General features: G+C 54.7%; 3 protein-coding genes and 1 long non-coding RNA gene across 17 annotated transcripts; 1 reads left to right on the top strand and 3 right to left on the bottom strand.

Moving 5' to 3' along the window:
* Positions 1 to 4180: 4180 nt before the first annotated feature.
* Positions 4181 to 9160, top strand: LOC146542888 (uncharacterized). Its single transcript, XR_014887904.1, has 2 exons — positions 4181 to 5102; positions 7232 to 9160. It is a non-coding gene; the product is annotated as an uncharacterized LOC146542888 (long non-coding RNA).
* Positions 9161 to 9788: 628 nt separating this feature from the next.
* FBLIM1 (filamin binding LIM protein 1) lies at positions 9789 to 13755 on the bottom strand. 9 transcript variants are annotated; one of them, XM_085242426.1, is made up of 9 exons: positions 13648 to 13755; positions 12601 to 12749; positions 11822 to 12017; positions 11366 to 11565; positions 11176 to 11287; positions 10928 to 11097; positions 10609 to 10787; positions 10416 to 10527; positions 9789 to 10249 (listed from the first exon to the last, which is right to left on the bottom strand). In XM_085242426.1, exons 3-9 carry the CDS (start codon positions 12012 to 12014, stop codon positions 10136 to 10138), a joined length of 1080 nt encoding a protein of 359 aa, XP_085098552.1. In that variant the 5' UTR covers positions 12015 to 12017; positions 12601 to 12749; positions 13648 to 13755; the 3' UTR covers positions 9789 to 10135. The 9 variants fall into 9 exon arrangements, with proteins under 9 accessions (XP_085098552.1, XP_085098551.1, XP_085098550.1 ...); XM_085242425.1 differs by having other exon boundaries at positions 12601 to 12745; positions 13648 to 13753; XM_085242424.1 differs by having other exon boundaries at positions 13535 to 13728.
* A 446-nt stretch (positions 13756 to 14201) lies between these two features.
* TMEM82 (transmembrane protein 82) lies at positions 14202 to 17410 on the bottom strand. Of its 6 annotated transcripts, none has more exons than XM_085242534.1 (6): positions 17135 to 17408; positions 16990 to 17062; positions 16106 to 16343; positions 15430 to 15838; positions 14693 to 14880; positions 14202 to 14609 (listed from the first exon to the last, which is right to left on the bottom strand). In XM_085242534.1, the coding sequence occupies exons 1-6, from the start codon at positions 17211 to 17213 to the stop codon at positions 14568 to 14570; spliced, it is 1029 nt and encodes a 342-aa protein (XP_085098660.1). In that variant the 5' UTR covers positions 17214 to 17408; the 3' UTR covers positions 14202 to 14567. The 6 variants fall into 6 exon arrangements, with proteins under 6 accessions (XP_085098660.1, XP_085098661.1, XP_085098656.1 ...); XM_085242535.1 differs by having other exon boundaries at positions 16106 to 16280; positions 17135 to 17403; XM_085242530.1 differs by having other exon boundaries at positions 16990 to 17410.
* Positions 17411 to 17419: 9 nt separating this feature from the next.
* SLC25A34 (solute carrier family 25 member 34) lies at positions 17420 to 19373 on the bottom strand. Its single transcript, XM_085242529.1, has 5 exons — positions 18817 to 19373; positions 18300 to 18365; positions 17919 to 18071; positions 17717 to 17851; positions 17420 to 17643 (listed from the first exon to the last, which is right to left on the bottom strand). The coding sequence occupies exons 1-5, from the start codon at positions 19294 to 19296 to the stop codon at positions 17461 to 17463; spliced, it is 1017 nt and encodes a 338-aa protein (XP_085098655.1). The 5' UTR covers positions 19297 to 19373; the 3' UTR covers positions 17420 to 17460.
* Positions 19374 to 19565: the final 192 nt, after the last annotated feature.

Genomic DNA, 19565 nt, shown 5'->3' with positions numbered 1-19565 from the left:
GCAGCACAGCAAGCACAGCTCAGGAGCCCCTGGAATTTGATTTACGCTGAACCCATTTGTGTATATATATATAAAAGCACACTTCCGTTTTCAAAATACGTTGCTACCCAAAAATAGATGTTTCTTCAACAGCAGAGCACAGAGCAATTGCTAAGGCATGCAAGCAAAGCACTATGTGCAATCAGAGACTGCAAAAGAACTCACTCTTGCTTACTGCATAGTAGAATTTTTGAAATTAATACCTAGTTTTTCACCCACTGTTAGGAAAATAATAGAAACATTTCAGTGCCAGCTTCTGTCCTGGTTCCTTTTGTCCCCAAGCTTCTCTGCAACCACATCCTGAAGTGCTGTACCTGATAGCTTTTTTCCAAACACGAAGCATTTCATCCTCTAGGCAGAGGGCTTCTGTCTTCCAGGCTGCAAAACAGAACGTTTCAGGGGAATAAGATGAAAGGGGGAAAAAAAAAAATAAAAGCCACCCAGCCCCACGTGGTTTGACTACTGCAAAGGATACAAACCTCCTAGAACTGGAGAGATTACTGTATCCTGTACGTTGCCATGTTTAACACACAGTTGCAGTGTATTACCTCTCCATTAAAAGCCTCACATGCAATTGCCCAGCAGGAATGACAGAAATCAGGCTGGAGATGTTGCAGGACAAAGGTTTATAACAGTGCAACCATGTGAGTGGAAAGCTGCTCTTCTTCAACGTTCCCAATCACACCTAGGGCAAAATAAATAGCAAGCCAGCTATCTTCAGTGCTTTTGATTCACCATGTTGGCATTGAAGTCGCATCACTGTGTTCTAAATGAAGCAGACCGAGTGCACGCTTGTGCCATTACTGCTCCCTCACTTCAGGGAAGGGCAAAGAAGAAAAGTACTCGTGCATGGAGACCGACTGTATTTGAAAGGAGAACAGTTTCTTGGCTAGCTTTGGCTTTCATTTTACATCACCACAGCACTGCAGAACTCACAATGCATGCTTATGCTTTTTCTACCTCTTTGGTGTAATAGGAAAGCTTAAAAGGCTGCAGTTTCACCCAGAAGAGGAGCAGAGGTTTCTATCACTCACTTGCTTTTTGCACCAGAAATTCAGGTTTTGTTTAGCTTGGAAACCTCACAGATGTCATTCTGGTAACTCTTCAATCCAAAGCACGCGGTGATACAAGTCCAACACTCCCAAGGAAATCCAGTTATTCCAAACTGATAGAGAAAAGTAGTACAATTCCTACAGGGTATCGTGGCCTGAAAAACCTGAAAGCATCCCAAACACTTTGTTGGTCCCCTGTACCTGCAGGCCAGCAGAGGCCCCCAATCAGCACCAGGCATATCTCCAAATACATCCCTAACAAGAGGAAAAAAATGGATGCCCTATCCAGGCTCATTTAATTCAAACACAGATGAGCCTTTTTAGAAACACAAGCAATTGGCAGTTTTCACATACACCATGCACCAGCTTCTCCCAGCTCTCCATCTCATTTTGAAATCTGGCCTGGACATCTCATACTTACCCTCAGCTAAATTTTTGCCAGAAAAACATAAAGTCACAGCTGTGCTCCAAATCACTGCAGCAACCAGGCAATGAAATCACTGCTCAGAAAGTGTTGCTCTAGCTTAGAAGGGCAGGGCCCCTCCACTGGTCAGCCAGCAGCACTCACACAACACCAAAGCCAATATTCTCATTGATGAAGGCTAATGAGGAGGTGCCAATACCTGCTCTCTTTGCTCACTGCTTGGACTGTGCATTTTGAAGTCATGGTGACCTAGGAAAGATCTGAACCAGCTGCTTTTGATTACCTTCTGCCTCACAACAAAAGAAATTACACCCAGAAAGGAAGCATTCTCCTTCCTTCTGGCAAGCAAGCACAACTTTGAGGAATTGAGTAATAAAGCTGTGGCATCTCATGGGAGCAAGCTCACAGGAAAAATAGTTCAAGGGGACCCTGATCTTCAGCAACACCATTTAGCACGTTGCAATGCTCCCTCTGATGTCTGTGCATTACATTTGCCTGAGCAAAATGAGAAGTAATAAACTATTGCATGTAGGTCTGTTTGCTGGTAGGGAAAGGGGCCCCACAGTTTTACTCCCTGGAGGCACCCGCTCTCCCCACCCCTTTTGTGTGTATTTTTTTTTTTTTTTTTTATGTGCCACACATCAGCACAATGCTGACAACTGCATTGTATGCTTTCTGCCTATGCAGCAATTCAAGAACACACAACTCTGGAAGGTTTTTTGAAATGGGAAAGGGGGAGGGAACTGTCCTTTGCTACCCCACTTTAATTGCACAGCTCACTCCTCTACATGACCACAGGGAAGGGATAAAAATAAACGATTCAAACCAGTGCCGTTTTTACCACCCAAAAGGGTCAAACTAAGTCTTCTCACAAGATACAGTCAGTTGTGCTTAGAATAAAAGCTACCACGAGCAAGGATAAAAAAGCACAGGGTTTCTTCTCTGGCATTGGAACCTCGCCTGTCCTCGCTGTTGTTTCGGTCTCCTCCTTCCCACACCTGCCAGTGCAAAGATACTGAAAAGGGAAAAGGGATGGAAGGGGACCAACAGCCAGCCCATCAGCTTTTCCACCTGCAAGCAGCAGCTTGATGGAGCCTGGTGGCACTGCTCCAAGAGCAGCGACCCGAGCACATTACCAGCCCTCCCAAATAAACTAATGCTTAACATCACACACACACCAGCACACGCAGCCTCCTTTAACGATAATGATGACTAATCCACAGCCTTTTTTATTTATTTATTTATTTTTAATAAGGCCACAAGGCAGTGCCTCTTCCAGAAGCAGCAGCCTTTTCTTTTGTGAAACAGTATGGGGTGGGAAGGGGAAGCCCTGGGACCTGCTCATGCCCTCCAGAAGCAACCACAGAAACACTGTGGCTTTCTGTGGCGGTGTAAAGCACTCACACAACCAGAGCACTGTGCCTTACCCTCCTCAGCAAGGCCAGATCCCACTGCCCAGCTTGCTGCATGTTTACAATACTCACAGAGAAACTATCTGCTGCAGAGTGGGAGTTACACAAACAATCCTGCATTTCCCTGGGAGGAAAAAAAAAAAAAAAAATTAGGGCAGAAGACAGCTTTCACCCATAACATTGCAACATTCCCCTACACTGCTTGGGTCAGGGAGGGGATGCAGAGTTGTGTAATTGAAGTGGAGCATCTGCATTAGCTCAGTGGGCCCTGTCCCCTGAGCAAGGTCACGTGGACTTGCATGGAGACACATTAGTGCTCGCAGCCTGCTTTAATGCAAAGCTGTGGTCAGACCGCAGCGGAGCCAGCACTAAAGGAGGTCACCTGGGGACTACAAAAAAGTAATGAATTAAAAAATATATATCTATATGCAGATGTTTACTGACAAGCAGGCAGGTCTGAATCTTTGCTCTGCAAAAAGCAAGGAGGAGCATAGAGCAGGCTGAGAAATAGCAGCCTGGTTCCCAGGACAAAGACAAATATCTGCATCTACAGACAACACCAAACAGATTTAGGTTACAGCTTTTACCAGCCTCCCTCCTCCCAGCTTCGCAGCCCTGAAACCCACCGGATCTGCCGTTATTTTAGCACACACCGACTCCAGCTCTCCCTGATTTTTGGTGGCACCGTGGAAATACTTACCCACCTCACAGGCAGGGTTGTGAAAGCTTACATTTGTGAGAGTTTGCAAATGGTTTTGAAAGCCTTCCAAGGAAGGTGCTGTAGGATCGTAAATCCTTCCCATTATTAATAAAATGGAGCTATTGTTCCAGCTCTAATCAAGACTTGTCTCCAGCTGGGCAATTTTAAAATGCAATTCAAAGCATACACACACACACACAAAACGATCATGAGGAAGCTGCAACACACAGGCTGAGAATAATAATAAAAAATAATAATAATAAAAAAAAAAATCACCGAGGCAGCAATCTGTTCTTTGGAGGTGGGATAAAAAAATAATAAGGCTGCTATGTAAGATGAATTCCAAGCAGCAGCATATCGGGGTGGGGAGAAGCTCCCTCCCACTGCCTGGGAAAGGTCACTTCTGCCCTAAGCAGCAGATCAGGGCTGTGGCACAGTGCATGCAAGTGAGCTCAGCCTCATCCATCTCCATCAGGAGACATCTCTGCTTTTAATTTATTTAGCAAAGGGGGAGGAAACTGAGTGTGTGTTGGGGGGGGGAGGACGGGCGGGGGTGAAAGAAAAAAAAAAAACAACTTGCAAACACCTCCCAGCACCCTCTGCAAGGATGGAGAAATATAGCGAGGGGGAGAGGCTTGGAAAGCGTCCTGAACCAAGGAGGGAGGGAGAGAGAGAGGGAGGTGGTGCATCCTCCGCATCCTCCTCCTCCTCCTCCACGCCTGCCCGGCTGCGGCAAAGCTCCGCAGTGGGTGCTCCCCTCCCCCGTGCATTTCCTCTGCTGTAGAAACTTCTGGAATCAGCAGCCGAGCTGGGGAGAGGAAAGCAGAGCAACCCTGCTGCCCGCAGAGGGGGGAGAAAAAAAGCGAGCCATAGAGCAGGCAATAAAAGGGAGAGGAATGCACGGCACCAGGGCACGCGCGTCGCTCCGTGCATCACGTAGGGCAGCCCGCGGGGCTGGAAATAAAGCACAAAAGCACACAAATGGTGGAGTGTGCAGCGCTGGATGGTGGGACGAGGAGCTGAGCCCTCCTCCCGGAGCTGCACTCAGCCCTGCCACTCAGTTCAGCTCATCCGTCCTCATTTCGGTGCAATGAATTCAGTGCCTGCCCGATTGCATTGGCAGCGTCAGCTGCTTTTTTTTTTTTTTTTTCTCAATAATAATTCATATTATTTTCCTTTTTGGTTTTGTTTCACGGTTTTATTTTTTACTTTTCATTTTTTATCCTTTAATTAAGAAATCCTTCCCCAACATCCCAAGGGAAATCTACACCTCTGTGGAACAAATAAAGCATTCAGGCACCAATCTCTACCACGGACTGATCCAAATGGGCAACTGGTTGCTTTTTGCTTGTTTTTATCTTTTTTTTTACTATTATTTTTTGCCTTTTTTTTTTTCTTTTGGGTGTGCACGTGTAATTTTTTTTTTTTTCCCTCTTGCTCTTAGGACAGTAGAAAGCCAATGGAGGAAAGCAAAGGTAATAAATATATAAAATCCAAGATACGTACGGGCCAAAGTGAGAGTAATTGGGTGTAATTGGATCATAGCATTGTAGGTATATGGCTTTGTTCTGCAATCCATCTCTAGGATAAGGAGATATATAGAGACATGTGGGAATAAAGAGCACCTGTATGGCCCTAAATCTGTATTTAAAAAAAAAAAAAAAAAAAAAGGGGATTTTAGGTATGAGGCTTTTAACAAAGGAGGGGAGATGCTACAGTGCTACACTGTGGTATGGATAAAGGTAAAGAAGCATTACAAACAGTAAACAAAGGAAAGAAATATGCGTGGTATCGAGGCTGCAGCCTCTACCGAGCACTGGAATGTGACAGGTTTTGTGTTTTTTTTTTTTTTTTCTTTTTCTTTTTAGCAGTATTACCACATCTGATCACACCACATGTATGTTTTTAATTATCAGAACGGTGGCTGTGAGGAGGCAGTTCCTTCCTTCAGCCCTCGGCTGTTCGGGGCTTTTTTAGTATTGTTTTGTTTTGTTTTTTTGGCATTTTCCACGCGGTGAGGGCAGCGAAGGCTGCAACCCCTGCGGAAAAGTGAAGGGGGAGAAAAAATTAGGCATCAAGCTATGGAAATACCCACCTGGGAGCGTGCGTGTGGAGGGGGCGGAAAGAGCAGCACTGACCCCAAAATCTTCACGCTATGAGAGGAAAAACACCTCAAAACGGGACGGGGAGGGGAACGAGGGGCCATGAGGCCCGTCCTTCGCTGTCCACCCGCCGCCATTTTGTCGCCTCAGAAGCGCTCGGCGCGGCCCCGCCGGGCGCCATTTTGTGAAGCGAGCAGCGGGCGGGGCCCTGCAGTACCGCGGGCGGCGCTGTGCTGCGCGGCCGCCTGCCTCCCCCTCCCCTTTCTGTGAGGAAAACATTCTCCGTTTGCTCATTTTTTACTCTCGCTTTTCTTTTTTTCTTTTTTTCTTTTCTTTTCTTCCTCCCTCCACAAAATGTGGAGGTTACGTGATGTTCTTAAAACAGGGTCGAAAAAAGGGGATAAGGTCTCCTCAGCATCACTGAGTGCAGCCACTCGCGTTAAGCAGATGAAGTCTGTGAGAGAAAGTTTGACCTTACACAGAGTTAAGGGATATATTTAATTTCAGAAGATATTCCCTTTGCCCTTTGCTGATGTCCGTGAGCCTCCCTGACAGACGGACACCTTCTGCTTTTTTCTGTATAAATATTTTTAAATAAAGCACACACCTATGGGCTCCAATCAACACCCCAGTGAAATAAAGAAGAAAATAAACTGCTCCAAGTCAGAGCTGGGCAAAAATCCTTAATTCCATCTGGAAAACAAGGGCTGCAGGATGTTGTAATCCACACTGCTGATGGCATGGATGCTGTCAGAGCTCCCTTGTGTCTATTTTCAGAAATAGGGTGGGTTGGGTGATTTTTTATTTTTTATTTATTTTTGCCTTATTTATTTCATAACCCAGCATATAATTTGCAGCCTGGTAACAACGCTTGCATAACGGGATGTATCGATATATATATATTTTTTTCCTGGTGTATGGAAAACACTGCATTAAAAATAACCCCCCAGCACTGCGTATGGAGGTGATGATCCAGGCAGGTCCTGCTGCAGGATCCTCTGTAAACAGATCTCAGGATAAAAGGACAATAGCACAGTGTTATTTTCATTGTGTTTTTTTTTTTTTTTTTCTGGGTGTTTTTTTTTTTTCCCCCCTTTCTTTTTCTGTTTTTGTTTTCATCCTGGCTATGCTCCAAATCACGAAGCTGGAGAATTTCAGGGCTCGCGCTACTCTGCTTATTTTTAACCCAGAACAATTCCAGCTGCTTTCCAACCCTCCCCCTTAACCAGGGCGCATTTCATCAGAGCTGCTGGCTTTTAGGCTGTGTTGAGCGCAGGGAAGTGAAAAAAATGGGTCCGAATGCTCCGCCAGAAAGGATGACACTGCAGCAAGCCAGCTGGGACATGCTCACAATTAACTCAGGTCAACCAAAGGGGGAAAAAAAAAAAAAAAAGATTTCCTCCAGCTCTAAAATCCATTTTAAAAGAAAAACAAAGCACTGTTGCCATTGCTCCTTCTCCCTTCTCGACTGCTCCAGCCTCACTCATCCCATCTCGCTGCAGCGCTGGCTCCTGCTCGCCGCTCCCCAGCAGCTTTCACCTCCGAGGCAGTGATGGCAGAGGGAAGGCACGCCAGGAATCCGGCTCAGCTCTCCCTCAGTCCACCGCCTGCTTTTCACATTTCTCACGGCTGATGGGGCCGTTTCCAACCCGTTTCCCTTTACAACCTTGCTTATGCTGCACCAAAATCTTCAGCTTGCAAGTGAAACCTGCAAAAGGCCGTTTTTGTTACAAAGAAAAACCTTGATTGCTGATTTAAAAATATGAATGGTCGTGCCTGTCAGCTCCTTTTAACAACGCTAGAGTTGCAAGAAAGATAACCTTTGTGGTTTTTTGTCCTACATTCTCATGTTCCTGAGAGCAGGGCACGGTGTCGGATGCCTTCTCTGGGAAAGACCAGGGAAATTTTATCCACAGGCCGCACCCAGCCCGAAGTGAAGAAATATTTGCATTTGCTTCTCCTTGGAGAGCAGCCAGCCTATGTGAGAGGGCCCTCCCCGCTCGCCTTGGCCTGCCAAGAGGGATTGCAAGAAAGGACGGGCTGATTGCAGCAGCTCAGGGCGTTGCGCAGGCACTGCTCCTTGCCCTTTTGCACCTCCACTGCAAGACGACGCAAGACCTCAGCAGGTTTTGCACCTCCAGGTGATCCGGGGGGGCTCCATGGGCCCTCTGGGGGTAAAGAATGAGCTCTGCATTGCTGTGGGTGTGCTTTGTGTTTTTGCTGGCAGACCTGGGCACGTTGGTGTTGAGTAAGGGGGTGGACTTGAACTTTTTTCCCCTTGCAAAATCGCTTGCCGTGGAGTGAAGAGCCCAAGGATGGGCTGAGCTGTTGCAATTGGTGCCTACATGCTCAGCAGCAGAACGGGACCCCCAGGACTTGATGGGGCCAGACATACAGCACAATTCCTTAATGTCCACCCAGAGGAAAACACAGAGTTGTGCTTTCCAGGCTCAGCAACACACCCCAGACCCCAGCTCACAATGCTTCTCCCCTTGCCCTCCCAGAAAGCAGCTCAGATCAGCCTTTATCAGTTTACTTCCCTATCTGTACACCCCCGTCATCCTTCGCTCCTGGAAAAAATTGCCAAATCCGACCACTTCTGCAACCCTTTGAACTCTCCAGCTGCACTTTGTCCTGCTCCTCTCCCTGCCAGAATCGCCTCCAAGGCTTTGTGTCCATAAAAGCCATTCCCTGCCCACCTCTGGCCAAAAACCACCGCAGCCCAGTGCCAGCAGAGCACCCTGCGGGGAAATACCCAGCCCCTTCCTGCTTTCACTACCCAAGCTGCTGCTCAAAGGGTTCAGCAGTGCAACAACACATCTATACCAATGCTCAGCATCACTATTTCCATCCTCCCTGAAAATCTCATTTGGAAAATAGCCATATTACAAAAAGAGGGAAATGCTCTGCTGTCTGGCACTTCCCCACTCCTGCACTCTTTACGCCACTTTTTTGGCATTTTTTTTTCACTTTTCCATGCCTGGATTTCCCCACAGAGTGCGAGGCTTTGGGAATGACTTCAAACACAGGACTTCTGGCATGGCACACGTCCCCACATGGACCATAACCGCCTCTATACGTGACCATCCCAACTCCAGGAAACACCACAGCTTTACACGAGCGTCTTATTTACAAATAGCTTACAGCCATCTGTGCCCTGATGGATGGCTGCAGACACACATCACCAACATGAATAATAGGCTTTGTAGATGGGGAGAGACGGCAGGAAACATTTGCGGGGTTGGTGTGATGAATCCATATGTTACCCATAATTAACCCTTTCATTCATAAATACAGCATGTGCTGGGGAGACTTTAGGCAACGTGACCTAGAAATGTTCGCCTGCTGCTTTGTTGGTGCTTTTTTTTTAAACATCTTCCTTTTTTTTTCTTTTTTTTCCATCAGGGAAGCATTAAATATTGACTCAGATGCTCTTGTTATTTCCTGCACTTGATTTGTGGCTTTATAAATACTTTTGGCTAAAAGGGAAACCCCTTTGTCTGTCTGGTTCACAGTATATTCACAAACAAAACCAATGTGCAGGTGGCACCGCTCACACAGATGCACAAAGAGAAGTTTTCATTTCTGCCTGTTTTCCATACCGTGGACCAAAAGAAAGTCTGAAAGCTTCTGCTGGTGGAGTGGTATTATTTTGGGGAAGATGCAAAATCTAAGCGTCAGTACCAGCGTCGCTGCCTACAGAAGACAGAAATCAGGCAGTTTTTTCACCCATTGGAGGAATTTGTGCTCCGGCTGCCCTCTGCCGGCCTGGGACTTTTGTGAGACAGAGCAGAGAAACAGCACGCATCCTTTATCAACACCGGGCACGCTGCAGAACCCCCAGTCCGGCCCCAGAACAGACCTCCTGCTCTCCCTCTGCCAAATCGCCGCATCCCACCCCGCCCCAGCCATGCTATCAGCCAGCAGCCCAAGCAAGCTGTGCCCAGCCTCCTGCCACCCGAGGTGACCCACGAGGTCCCAATGTGGCCTCTTCCTTCTTTTTAAACTTGCCTTCTGTAAGTTTGGGACACAGGAAACGGGCGGATGAAAGAGACGGCATTTTTAGCTCGGGGTTTTATGTAATGACAAGGAGCTAAATCAGTGCTGCTCTCTGCATCACCACAAACAGAAGTGTTTAAACAAAACCCCAAGAAAGCTTGAGAAGAAAGAAAAACACTGAAGAAATCAAACCAACTTCAAAAAAAGGATTTAAAAAGAAAAAAGTGAACAAACCCTCAGCTCATCCACCACCACTGCTCTTCCAGGGCTTTTTCTGCTTGTGATGAGCAGCTGGCAGAGGCCGAGCTGCACGGTTTGGGGTCCTGGCACCCTCTGGTGATGACACGCTGGTCCCGCTCTCTCGGTGGGTCCATCCCAATGGCACGGCCCTTCTCACAGCCTGCACTTCAGCAGGACGACTCGTTCCGCCGGCAGATGTGGCAGGCTTTGCAGAGCAGGTGGTGGCCCAGCGGGTAGCACCCATCCTCCGTCGGCTCCGGCGACAGCGGCGTCCCACAGCTCTGCAAACAGTGCAGCCACGTGTAGGGCTTTCCTGCAGCCCTGCGCCGTGCTGCCTGCAGGACACCGCACTGCTGCACCTCGCCACCAAGCCATGCTTTGTGCCTGCCTCCAACCCCATGTACTTTGCGAGGCACTGGGACAACACTTAGAGTTTCGGGGCCGTACCTCGCAGCGGTAACAGCTCTCGTGGAAGCTACGTCCCAGGCACTCAATCTTGTAGGTGTCCTCGTCAGGGATGATGGGGCGCTTGCAGGCACCGCACACTGGGGCGAATTTCCTTGGTGGGATAAAGCGGGGGTGAGGTGAGACCCACGGGGTGACAAGGATCAGCTGAACCCCCCTGCTGGTACTGCCCCACCTGTAGAAGTCAGCCACACAGTACACCTTGCCCTGCTCGTCCACCGCAAAGCTCTCAGCACCGATGGCCCGGCCGCAGGCAGCACAGGCGAAGCAGCCGGGGTGGAAGCCTTTGCCCAGGGCACGCACGATGCGCTCAGTGATCAGCCCCTGGCACTTGGCACATTTCTCCAGCGTGGCCTGCAGGCAGGGACGTGACATGAGAGATCCCATTGCTCCCCGACTGCCAATGCTCCCCAAGATGGCACCGCTCCCCGAATGCCATCATTCCCCAAGACGCCATCGCTCCCTGAAATGCCACCGTCCCGGACATCCCCTACCTGGTAGCAGGCATCGCAGGTGGGGCGGCCATCCCTCTGATAGTAGCGCTGGCCGGCCAGGCGTCGCTGGCAGGTCCGGCAGGTGAAGCAGTCAGCGTGGTACTGCTTCCGCATCGCCTCCACCGTTGGCTCCTGTGGGCCCACGGCTTTGTGGCAGAAGGCGCAGATGTCTGTGGGAAGGGAGCAGGGCGGGGAGCTGCCTTGGTGGCCCCACTGAGGGATCACCACAGCCAGGTCCACGTGCTTACCTCGAGAGCTGTCCCTCTCCATGTGCCCATTTGCACCTTGCCATTGCAGCTTGTCTGCTTGTCCCTGGCAAACTTGGAGAGGCCTCAGTTCAGCAGGGAAGGCAAAAGGAGCCTGGCAAGCAGGAGGAAAACACGCATTATATTCAAGCCCTTGAAGGTGGGGAAACCGAGGCACACTCATGGTCCTGACCTGCACTGTGGTGGGTGCCGCAAGGTCCAGTTGCTGCAGAGCTGGAGCCAGTGCCTCTGCGGAGAGGGGCTGGGGCGCTTCGGAGAGGATGAGAGCTGGTGGGGATGAAGGCACTGCTGGAGAGCGAGGGCAGGATTCTGCAGCAAAAGCCAGGCAGAGTGTGTTGGGAGAGTGCTGCCAGCCCCATCCCGAGCCTCCCCCTGCAATAATGCCCCGACAGCTTGCAGCAACGCTCCCCACCGACCAGCCCCAAAAGCAAACGCTGATAAGCGCTGGCTGACGGAGAGCAAACATCACCCTATGCTGGCAACTGGATCCATCCTGCCCTGGGTGTGGGGATCTGGGGAACGACCCTCAGAAAACACCCCCCCTCCACTGGCACCCACATCCTTTTGCAAAGTGTCTCCACACCACCAGAACTGTCCTCACACGCGGTGCCTCACAGCCACTCCTCACCTCCGTTGGGCAGCGCCGGGGTCATCGGGGGGCGAGGGCTGCCCTCGGGGACAGCCAGTGACACCCCTGCGCAGGGCTGCTCCCTGGGGGCTGCCTCCCTCCGTGGGGACGCCAGGGTGATGAAGACAGATGAAGCCATCCTCTTCTCTGCCTTCCTGGGCAGCATCGCAGAAACGGCAGAGGGGCTGGACATGGGCTGGGGTCAAAATAAGGAAAAAAAAGAAGAAAGCAGAAGGAAATGTGCCAGTGCCCCAGCAGTGCTGTGTGCCTGTGGCTGCTGCTGTCCTTCAGCCTCAACCCGTCTCCTCTTCCCCTTCCTGGATAGGCAATAAGGAACGGGCATCCCCGCCCCACGTCACAGCAATAAACAGCCTCGTGCCTGGTGGGGTGAGGGCACCCGGGGAGCACCTGGCTGCGGGCAGCATGTGCAGCCCCCAAAATCTCCCATTTTGTCCCAAGCACTCCTTACCAACCCCAGCCTTTTGCAAGCGTTGTAACCCTCTTTTATTCCTCTCTTACTGACCCCAACTGGGATCAAACTGCGGGGGGAACCCACCTTGCCTGTGGAAAATGGGATTGTAAGAGCACAGTGGCCACCGCACAGGCAGGATGCGCCCGACCCTGGCTGACCCCAGTCGGGAAGGAAAAGGGCTGTGCTCAGCAATGGGAAAAGCAGCCAGGACCTGCTTCCTCCCTGCTTCCCCCTCCAAAACAGCTCCTGGGGACCCCCAGGCTTCATCCAGCGCTGCATCCATCCCTGCAGTGCTGCAGAACAATACCTGTGTGATGAGTTGCCTGGTCTCATGCAGCACTCCGTATTCAGCGCGTGGCAGCTCTGCTTCCCTAAATCCGGCTCACGGGCATCCCCACATCCTGTGCAGTGGGGAAATCGCTGTGGGACGGGCACACTGCTGACTTCAGCCTCTGACTCAAAGAAAAGGGAGGAAAAAGGAGAATCCGGAGTGGCTGCGCTCCCTCCCTCCCCGCCGGCGGAACCTAAACGGGTCCCGGCGCTGCCAGCCCTCGCCCTGCACGCAAACCTTCACCTGCTCCCCGCGGAAAATAAAGGGGAAAAAAAAAATCAATCTGCAGGGCTAATGTGAACCATGTGCTCGGCGCATTCCTCTTTGTGCTGGGGCAGCCCAGCCGCCAGCGGCCCCATTGCTGCCCCACTGCCGCCCACCAGAGTGGCTAATGCTGGAGGGTGGCTAAAGCTGGAGGGTGGCCCCTCTGGGGTCTGCACTCTGCTTTTTGTGGGGTGCCCGCGCAACAGGAGGACAGCACCTTCCTGTTTTGGGGTGGCTGTGGCTATGCTGGGATGGGGCTGTGGTATCCTGTGAGAGACACCCCAAAATCATGGGTACCAGAGGGGGTGGGATCAATGGGGTGGAGGCTGCTTATGGGGCACCTCTCCCCAAATTGGAGTGGGAGAAGGCTCTCCTACACCCCCTCTGCCCCAACAGATCCCGCACGCACCCCCCAGCCCTCGGAGGACGCTGTGGGGACTGTGGCGATGGCCTCAGTGTCCCCTCCCCTACCTGGGACCCCCGTTTCCCTCCCTGGGGGCGGTTCTCGGTACCCCGTCCCGTCCCAGGACAGTTCTCTGCCGCCTTTATCCCCCCTCGTGCAGAGTCCCGTGTCCCACACTGGGGCGTCCCAGTCCCAGCGGGGATGTCCTCAACCCCGCACCTGGGGGTGTCTCCTGTCCCCTACCTGGGGAAAGCGTGGGGGCTCTGCTCTGAAGGGGCGTTGCCAGCCAAGCGGTGGCCCCGCAGCCCCGCGTCCCCCGGGGTGCCCGCTGTCCCGGTGTCTGTCCTGTCTCCTACCTGGGCAGCGCTGCGGGTCCCTCCGTGCGCTCCGTGGGCGCGCCCTGCCCGGCGCAGCGGGGGCAGCGGGGGGGCAGAGCCGCGGCATCACCGCCCCTTCCTCCCTCCCCTCCCTCCTCCTCCTCCCCCCTTCCTGCCCCACGGCCCGCCCCCCCCCGGCAGGCGGCCCCATAGCCCCCACCAGCTGCCTCAAAAGCCCTCAGGGTTCTACCGTGTGCTTGAGGGTGTCCGATGCACCCCTAGGTTATGGAATAACTCTATAGAGCTCCCACGACGTCCCACACCACCACGATACCCCAAGTGCCTCATACACCCTCAGGATCCCCCTGAGTCCCATACATCTCTAGATGCCCCCAAAACCCCAAGGTTCTCCGGCCAGCCCCATCCGCTCTCCTGCTGCACCCACCAGCGTAGGGCCGGATGCCCTCCAGCACAGTAGAAAGGGTTTGGGGGCACCCCTCTTTGCCTCTGTCCCTCTTTGCAGCATGCACCCCCTCCAGAAAGCTCTGCCCCGGCTGTCCCCGAGCCGGACCCCAATGCAACAGGACCCCAGCTCACTCTTCCCAGGCATTTGCTGGGAATAAAACACTTTTATTTTCCATGATTTATAAAGCTCCAGAGGTCCCTCGGTGCACCACGGTGGTGCAGCCTGGCAGCCCCTGAGGATAGGGGCATCCATATGCATCCCACATCCCACATCCCACAGCAGGACGAAGGAGATGACCCCCAGCCCAATCACAGCCATAGGGAGGGGGGCCTCAAAAGTCAGGGGCTGTACAAGCATCCACATATCCGACGGGATGGGATCCAGCACCTTCCAGGAGCCCCTTCCCCTGTGTTCCCGTGTCCCCATAGTGGCTGTCCAGCACAGCAGGGAGGACTTAGGGAGCTGCTCTGAGTTCTTCATCCCTGCTTATACCTCAGGACGATCCTGACGTCGGTCGATGCAGCTGGGAGAAATCCTATGGGAAACAGAGGAGAGAGAAATGGAAAGGCGGGCACCAGATCCTCACTGCGGCCTCGGGGCTGCGCTGGGGGCACTCACCTGCTGCCGGCACACTTCCAGTAGGGCGCCGGTGTGGAGCAGGCACCAGAGCTCACCCAGCAGTGAGAGGAAGATGTGGAGGAGGTCCGTCCAGCGGCCCACAGTGAAGAGGAGGATGAAGAGTCCTCCCATGCGCACCAGCACCGTCTGGTAGGCTGACTGCCTGCCCGTGCCTGACCGCTGCTCCTCTGTGGGGACACAGCGTCAGGGTATGCATGCCCATATGGACGGCATGCTCTGCAGCCAGGCAGAGCGTGGAATTCATCCAACTTGGAGACATCCTGGCTGAGCTGTCCTCAAAACTTGGGGGACCCGAATGACATCACAGCTGAGTCATCCCCAGAATCTGAGGGACCCAAACAAACTCCTGGTTGGGTCATCCTCACAGTATTCAAGGTCCCCATTGCAAAGCCACTGTGTGGGGAAATTTCCTCCTGGTTTTGATCCCCCAAGCTTTGGGGATGGCCCAATGACCTTTTTGAGTCACCCCTAAAATCTTTGGGGACCTTTTTGCAAAGCCAACATTTGGGAAAATGTCATCTCGGTTGCGTCTTCCTAAAAACTTGGGAGGAACACACGTGCCCTGCAGAACGTGTCACCTCCAGAACCCAGGGGATCCGAATGATGTCCCATTTGCAGACAGAAACCACGGGGCTATGACCTCCTGGTCGGGTCATCTCCAAAACTTGTTTTCCCCAAACATTCCGTGTCCTTACAGCCCTCCATCACCCTCTCACCTTGCATGTAAACAACGAGCAGCGTGTAGCAGATAGTGAGCGGCGTCCAGAAGCGGACGGCCTCCGCCGTCGAGAGGAAATCACGATTGATGAGCGCGATGGCGGCCAGGTCAGCCACGACGAAGGCGACAACCAGAGCCTTGCGCAGCAGCCGGGGCACGCCGTGCCCAGAGGTGAGCAGCAACATGCAGATGCCGCAGTACCGTGCCCGGCTGTGCAGCTCATACAGGGTGCAGGTGTGTAGAGCCAAGCGGCGGGCATGCACGGCCAGCAGCCCCGCCAGCCCCGCCGCCAGCACCAGGTTGCAGGTCCCATGGGGAGCTTCCTCCAGCAGGAAGCTGAGGCCGCAGGACAGCCCGCAGCCCAGCGAGAACTGGCACAGCACGAGCAGCTGGATGCTGTGGGCGCCCTGCGGGAGTGGGATGGAGCCGTCAGGAGCTGCATCAGGAGGGGGTGCAAAGCAGCAAGGGGATGCGCCATCGCAACACCGCGTACCACTGCAAAGCCACACACCACTGCCAAGCCATGCACTATTGCACCGCCATGCATGCCTTCCTCCATGCTGCATCTCTCGTCCTCAGCATGGGTGTTGAAAAGCACCAACACTATCATGCAAGCGTCAGGAGGGTGTGTGACTCGCCCACCACCACACCTCGGTTTCCCTGTCCCCACTCACCTTGCTGAGGGAGAGGAGGGTGGAGATGGCGCGGAGGGAAAATTCCAGCACCACCAGCGCGGCCACGCGGGAGCCCACCAGCGCCAGGATGCCCGTCAGCACCAGCACGTGCAGCGGCTCCAGCACCAACCGCCGCGCCCCGAGGGCCACCCGCAGGTCCTGCTGCGCCGGGTTGCTGGGGACAGCGGGGTACAGCAGGATGGGGTCACCTCCCTGCCCGCAGCAACATCTAGGGGTGCTGGATGGAGACCAAACGCAGACCCCGAAGGGGATCCCAAAAGCAGATCCCTCAAAAATGAATACCCAAAGGGGGAACCCCAAAGTGGATAACCAAAGAGTGGGGATCCAAAAAGGAGAGCATCCAAAATGGGGATCTCCAAACGAAGATAGCTAAAAGCTGATCCCAAAAAGTGGATGGCCAAGAGTAGACCCCCAAAGGGGATCTCAAAAGAGGATTCCCAAAAGCACAGTCCCCAAAAGGTGAAAGCCAAAGTGGATCCCCCAAGAGGGGATCCCCAAAAGCAGATCCTCCATAAGAGGCTACCCAAAAAGTGGATCCCAAAGGCGGATAACACAAAATTGGATCTCCAAATGTGGATCCCCCAAAACAGACACCCAAAAAGTGCATCACCCAGAGCTGGATAACCGAAATGCAGATAGCCAAATGTAGCCAACCCAGAAGCAGATCTCTAAATGTGGATACTCAAAAGCAGATCCCCAAGAGCAGATCTCCATAGCAGAGCCTTCCCAAAGCAGATCTCCAAACGTGGATCCCAAAGCAGATCCTCAAAAGTGGATCATCCCAAAACCAGACCCCCAAAAAGTGGATCCCCCAACACGGATCCCAAAATCAGATCCCGTGTGGTAGCGGGGTGGGAGCTTACTTCAGGCACTGGATGTAGAGATAAACTCTCAGCAGACTGCAGAGCACCGAGGTGGCGCAGGCCCCCACCAGCCCTGCAGGAAGAAGCAGTGCCACGTCACCGTGTCCCCAATGTCCCCAACATCCCCACGTCCCCATGGCCTCACCTCGCAGCACTGCATCCAGCAGCGCCCAGCCCCACGCCAGCCCCGGCCACGCGGGCAGCCAGGACCCCAGGGACAGCATCGCCACGCAGAGCAGCGCCAGGCCCAGCTCAAAGGTCTGCGGGCGGGGGCACGGGCTGGTAAATCATTGCCTGTGGCTGCACCTCTGGCCCCATAGGAGGGGACATTCAGGTGGTGGTGAGGCTCAGAACGCCGCAGCATCCCCACGGCTTTGCTATCACCCCTCCCGGTCCCACTGCGCCCCAAAGAGCCCCAGAGCTCCACCAAAACAAAAAAAAATACATCCCTTTATTTGTATCCGTGGGGTCCTACGGCCCCGGGGGCGGCTGCGGCCGCACCATCCTCCTGAGCTCATCCCAGAAGAAAAGGCTGAGGACAGTGTGGGGGCCCAGGCGCAGGTAGACGGCGCCGATGCCCTTGTAGAGCCCCAGCAGCCCCTCCTTGCTGGAGATTTGTGCAAAGCAGTCCAGGAACCCGCGGTACAGCTTGCCCTGCGGAGAGACACGCTGGATGCAGCCCGGCTGAGCCGGGAAATGACCCCAAATCCCAACGCCACGCACTCACCGTGCCGTCAGCCTCCACGGGCTGGTTGTAGAGCCGCGTGCTGACCACGTCAAACGGCGTCATCGTCACCGCCACGGCCACGCCGCTCACCATGCCGCCCGCCAGCACCGCTGCCCAGCTGCCCTCCCCGAACCACTGCGGGGATCCACAGCCGTCAGCGGTGGCACCGCAGCACGGGGCTGAGGCGGGGCGCGGGGGTCACCTGGTGCTGGCAGACCCAGTCCTTGGCAGAGGCGAAGGTGGCAAGCTGCGCAGCCGAGCCCACCGCCACGCGTGGCACCGCGCCCGACACCCCACGCCACAGCCCTGCCACGCCGTGCTGCCGGTAGATGCTCCCGAAGGCGTCCGAGATGCTCTGCGGGGAGAAACGCTGGGTGAGCACATCCGTACCCCACCCCCTACACAACCTCGTCCCCGTCACCCCAGTGTCACCGCATCCCTGAGTGCCACGCACGTTGTTTCCGAGCAGCCCGTGCTGATATTTATAGCACCCACCTGACAACGGCTTTAAATACTGCAGGACAAAATGGTGTCCCCTCTGCCAGCCCTACAACCGCCGCCTGCAGAGCCTGGTCCTTCTCACCTCGTGGTTGTGCTGGTGGCCCACGGCCATGGCTGACAGCGTCTGGGCTTGGAGGTGGGTCTTGACCTGCAGGGATGGACGACACCGGGTGACGCCAGGTGACAGAACCCCCCTTTGCCCTGTGCATTCCCTCCCTGGGCTTCAGCATCCCTTCCCAACATCAGGAAAGCGCCTTTTGGGGCCATCTGAGCCCTCCCGGCAGATACGGGGCACCCACTACGTGCCCCCCCAGACTCTGAACTCCCATTTCCCCCCACTGCCCTGGGGCAAAGAGCCGCAGCGGCGCCGCAGCGGCTCCGCCTCTGAGCACCCTAAGAAATGGAGAAACCTCAAAAAGGGAGAAATCCCGATTTCCTTGCAGTGGAGCTCCGGGCTCGGGATGAGGCGAGCAGGAGGGCTGGGGCACGGCACGCACAACGCGTCGCTGTGCTCCGGGGGGCAAAGCCGAGCGGGGACGGGGACGCGCAGCACGCAGAGGGGGGGCTCCTCTCCCCCCCCCCCGGCCCGCAGCACTCACCAGGTACGCGGGGCTGCCCACGAAGGCTCCCACCGCCCCGGCCACCGCCCCGGCCACCACGGTGCCCCCGGGCCACCCGGTCCAGCCGGCGTCCAGCGCGCAGGAGTAGCAATAGAAGCGGACGCCGTTCATCAGCCCCTGGTACAGCAGCCCCGCCGCCAGCCCCTTCTGCAGCCCCCGCAGCCCGTCGGCGCGGCACACGGCTCCCACCGCCCGCAGCACGCCGCGGTACGGCCGGGGATAGGTGCCGGGAGCCCGCAGCTCGCCCTGCAGCTGCAGCCGCGTCTTGACCACCTCCAGCGGGTTGGTGAGCACGCAGGCCATGCAGCCGGCCGCGGCTCCCAGCACCAAATCGGCGGCCGGAGGAACCCCTCCCGCCGGGGGGCCGTGGGAGACGGGGGCCGCGGTTTGGGGGGCGTAGGGGAAATCGTGCAGCGCGGCGGCGGGGAAGGGCCCGAGGGCCCCGGTGCCCGCCGCCATGCAGCACCTGCACGCCCTGCCAACAGCCCCGCGCTCCGCCTTCCTCGTCCTGCGGACACGAGGAGTTGGGGGGGGGGGGCGACTGAGCGCCGCCCAGCCCGATGCCGACCCCGATTTGGGGGCGGGATGCGGAGCAAAGGTCAACGGCGCGTCCCACCCCGCGTCCCATCCGGCGGCGGTGCGCCCTGCCGCAACGGGACGCGGCGCCAATGCGGGTACGGCAGAGGGACTTCGGGGAAAGGACGGAGGGCTGCACCGAGCAGAGCCCG

Source organism: Meleagris gallopavo, chromosome 23 (genome assembly GCF_905368555.1).
Source record: "Meleagris gallopavo chromosome 23, MGAL_WU_HG_1.1, whole genome shotgun sequence".
Taxonomy (NCBI): domain Eukaryota; kingdom Metazoa; phylum Chordata; class Aves; order Galliformes; family Phasianidae; genus Meleagris; species Meleagris gallopavo.
Note: the sequence above shows the minus strand (reverse complement) of the source record. Positions and strands in the feature narration are given on the sequence as shown.